At 44.7% G+C, this 4,328-nt stretch overlaps 1 protein-coding gene across 1 annotated transcript in view; it reads right to left on the bottom strand.

Annotated features, from left to right (window-relative positions):
* Vgll1 (vestigial like family member 1) overlaps window positions 1-4,325 on the bottom strand; it is a gene marked incomplete at its 5' end in the record, with an annotated part of 14,750 nt that extends 10,425 nt beyond the window's left edge. The window contains one exon of the mRNA XM_031374186.1: window positions 4,211-4,325. Coding sequence (XP_031230046.1) covers window positions 4,211-4,325 — 115 coding nt within the window. The remainder of the gene's footprint in view (window positions 1-4,210) is intronic.
* Between the last annotated feature and the right edge of the window lie 3 nt (window positions 4,326-4,328).

Genomic DNA, 4,328 nt, shown 5'->3' with positions numbered 1-4,328 from the left:
ATACCCAGTAAGCACTGTACAGTACGGTAGGCTGTTGATGCTAGGTGTATTAGATATATAAACACATTTTTAAGTTACAATGATGTCAATTTACAAACACATTTTTAAGTTACAATGATGTCAATTTACAATGGAGATTATTAGGGTACAACCTAACTATAACTCAGGGAAGCTGTGGGTGTAACACACACACATACATACACACACACACACACACACACACACACACACACACACCTTGGGCTCCACATGGTGGAAAGAGAGAATTGACTCCTGCAAATTCTCTTCTGATATCGACATGGGTGCTACGTAACACACACACATGCACGCACATGCACAAGTACACAATAAATAAATAAATAAATAGATAGATAATAAAACATGAAAAAAAGAAATATGAGCACAGGAATCAATAAGGTTAGTGAAAAGATAATACAATATTTCAGCAAAGGGCCTTCACATGATTAAACACACACACACACACACACACACACACACACACATACACACACACACACTCAGGTAAGCACCATGGATTTGGGTTCCTTGCCTTAAAAAAAAAGAAATTCTCCCCCACAGAGCCTACACAGGCCTCAAACTCACAATCATCCTTCATCAGTCTCCCAAGTGCTGGGATTTCAGGTGTGTGCACTACACTCAACCTGCTTACCTTTGAAGTCTATCTAAATGGTGGTCCATTTTGAAGAGTATAGGAAAGCAATTATTTTGGTGTGGTATCTGGTACCTTACAGAAACTAGGACAAACATAGACCCTCTCTTACTGGAAATGAAGGCACCACCTTGGCAGTACTCAAGGGACCAGAAGCTGATAGCAGGACTGTATTCCACAAGATCCTCCACAAGATGAGAAGCATGCTGCTTCTTCCCCATCCCACTAACAGTAGCAGATAGGAAGCCTTTGAAAATGTCTGTGGGGAACCTGTGCAATTTCAGGTCAGCACCCCTAATCTTCTCCTAACAGCCCTTGGGCATGTTTACCAGGTATATGCCAGTGCACTTGGGACTTGTGCTAAGAGGAGAACAGGAAAAACAAGGCTTAAAATAAGCCACATGAGCACCAGGACCGTACCTTGCCTCAAGACATCACATCTCTTGAAGCTTCATCAGGTACTGCCCCTGAAGTCCCCAGTGTCCTCTAAAAGAGGAGATAACTTGAAGATCTCTTCAGCTATTTTCTTTTCCAAAGCATAGTCATTGTATATTATATACATGTAATGAAAAAATAGTAACTCTGATTTGGGGAAAGAAGCCAGGATATTTGGTGACATTTCCATATAGGTCTCTGTGTTTGGGCCTTGCATAGTTGGCTTGACAGAGTGCCTTTACAATGTGGCCAAATCTCCTATGGGTGCCTGTGAATGAAGGCCTGTTCTCCACTGCCTGGCTGAGCTGAGGGTGGGCTGCCTGAGGTTGGCCTGAAGAGGTTAAGAGAGTGTTAAACAGCAGTCAGTAATGAAAGGTCGCTTCATAGATCCCTACCATGTCTGAGGCCGGCAGTGTGTCATACAATACCACCAATGAGAACATCCACTGGCCTGGGCTTCATCCATGGGGCCCTCTCTGGAGGCAACCAAGCTTAGTAGAAACCATACTCCTGTGATAAGGAAGGCCTTGAGAGAGACAGTCTTTCCTTCAGGTGCTCAGTCAGATGATGAAATATTCGCTGAGCCCAAAACCAAATGAGACAACATGTAGGGGGTCTGTGAGACTGTCATGAGGAAAGTGCAGTTAAGTGGAGAAGAAAGCTCCGTCACCTCTCTTTGGCCTGTGGAAGCTGGGCTTCCTCAAGAAAGACAGCTGTGCCCAAGCTCCCCAGGTAGGCAGCAGCATCCCAGACAAAACGGGGTGAAATCACAAGGCCCAGAAAACACCAGAACAGCTACAGAGCCAAACTTTCAAACAACATAAAAGCTCAGGGGAAGGGGTCTGATACTCTCTAACCCTGGTGTTTTAAATGCAGGCCTTCATATCCATAATATTCATTCAAAGAACCGTGCTAGACTTGCGTGGCACCACCTCTACAAATTCCGCACTGTGCCACATTGCCACTATGCATTATCCCACTGTCTGCTCAAACACATCTTAGAGCTAGATAATTGTTAATTCTAGCATTGAGGAAACAGGTGCAGGCAGATGACGTGGCATACACTGAGAGGGAGTAGTCACTTGTCTACCTGCTTCTAAGGCTGCACAGCGAAAGTAGCCCTTCTCTGTGGTGACCTTATCTAAGGAGTAAATGTGATGTGTCTCCTCTGAAACTTCCATTGCGTCTTAATCTCTATTGTGAGGTATTAAGAAGGTCAAAATGTGGTTAGTCTCTTGCGATTCAGGAGGGCTCTTTGGGGGATGATTAGGGATTCGATAATGACATCGAAATTGGTATTGCATACGGCTTTAATGCAAGAAGGAGAAAAGCCAGATACTATACACACTTTCCTGGTCCCTTGCTATGTGATACACCGCATTACACTGCCTTGGGACTCTGTCAATAATAAGACACTAGCAGAAGTAGGCCCTTGGCTCAGGACCCTGTACCAAAATAAGTCTTTTCTATTCTTTTTGAGACAGGGTCTCATGTACTTCAGGGCTGGCTTTGAACTCCTTATATAGCTGAGGATGACTTTGAACTCCTGGTTTTCCTGCCTCCATGTTAAGATTATCAGCATGTGACACCCCACCCAGTTTATGTGGTGTTAAAGCTCAAATCCAAGACTCCAGGTGTGCCAGACACGTGCTCTACCAACCAAGCAGCACCCCCAGCACAAATACATTTTCTTTGCAACATGTCCAGTGTGTTGTTGTTGTTGTTGTTGTTGTTGTTGTTGTTATTGGTTTTTCAAGACATGGCTTCTTTGTGTAGCCCTGGCTGTCCTGAAACTCATTCTGTAGACCAGGCTGGCCTCAAACTCAGAAATCTGCCTGCCTCTGACTCCCAAGTGCTGGGATTAAAGGTGTGTGCCACCACTGCCCGGCCCAGTGTGAGTTATTATGCTGTGCTCCAAATTAGTTCCATTCACCCAGGCAGTATTTACTGAGTGACTTCCATGAGTCAGGAATTGTGGGAAGCAGTTGGGAAACAACACCAGATTGAGTACCCACTGCCATATGTTTTTCCACATCATTCTACAACATAAGATTCTGAGAATCACATCAGTTACCCAGAAAATGAACTTCTAGGAAAGAGATAAATTCTGCTAATGTCAGCACATCAGGTATATACAGATGCCGACTCCTGAAGAATAAAGGCAGGATGACAGAAGTCCTTGCCTACAGACAGGGGCTTCACATGCCTACTTTGCATAAATGTCCCCCACTTAATGGTCCATACATCCTCTTATGAAACAAGCCATGTGTGTGTGCCCACAGAAATAGTGAGCACATGAAAACATTTAAGCCCCAGTCTGCAATACATGTCAAGAATGCAAAAGAGACTCAGACAGCCTAATGCCATCAGACCCAGAGGCCACAATGTCTAGGGTCCGTGAATACTTTTACAAGTCCAGACATTTTTATTTTAAAACCAAAAGACTACGAAACTGATACTAATGAAAAAAATGAACCCGGTCTGGGTCAAATTCATTTTCATACAAATGCAATTATAAATTGCAATTTTTGTGGAGGAAGGTGATCCATGAAGGCAAAAGTGTCTAAAGTCAGTGAAAGGCATACATACCATGGCCCCTGCTCCATGTCTGTGGCTTCCTCCCTGAAACCTGAGTGTTTTAATTACACATTGGGACATAGCTCTCTTGAGCAACAGATACTCCCATCCTTGTGAGGGGTGGGAGAGGCATGTGGCAAGACTCCTCCATTGGCTTCTGTCTGCCAGGCCGTCCACTACTGGGTGGCAGGAGGCTGAGTCCTCCTTTATCTTATAGAGGAAACTTTGCTGTTCTTACCCTTAGGCCAATCATAATCATAATACCACTGATAAGCAGCTCAAAGTGGACAATGGCGGAGTTCTTATTGTGCACAGAGCAGCAAACTCAGCCTTTAAGACAATCATGGAGACAGTGACCCAGGTGGGCTCATTTAACTAAGAACTGCCCATCTTATCTTATCTCAGAAGTGCTGTGGTTTCTCAGTAGGCAGTGTGGGTTGCCTTTACCACACACACATACCCAGGAACCTGGAACACCTCAAAGAACTGGTCTTTCAGTGAAAGCTTCCTCCTTCCCAACATGCTCACCATTCTTGAGGATCACATTGTCACTGTGACTTGAGGAACTCCGTCCCTGGGGCCCCTTGAGGTTACTCAGAGCCCTGGAGAAGTGCTCATCCACTTCACTGCTGATGTCCCCTTGGAA

Source organism: Mastomys coucha, chromosome X (genome assembly GCF_008632895.1).
Source record: "Mastomys coucha isolate ucsf_1 chromosome X, UCSF_Mcou_1, whole genome shotgun sequence".
Taxonomy (NCBI): Eukaryota; Metazoa; Chordata; class Mammalia; order Rodentia; family Muridae; genus Mastomys; species Mastomys coucha.
The sequence above is the reverse complement of the archived record's forward strand: the minus strand, read 5'-3'. Positions and strand labels throughout refer to the sequence as shown.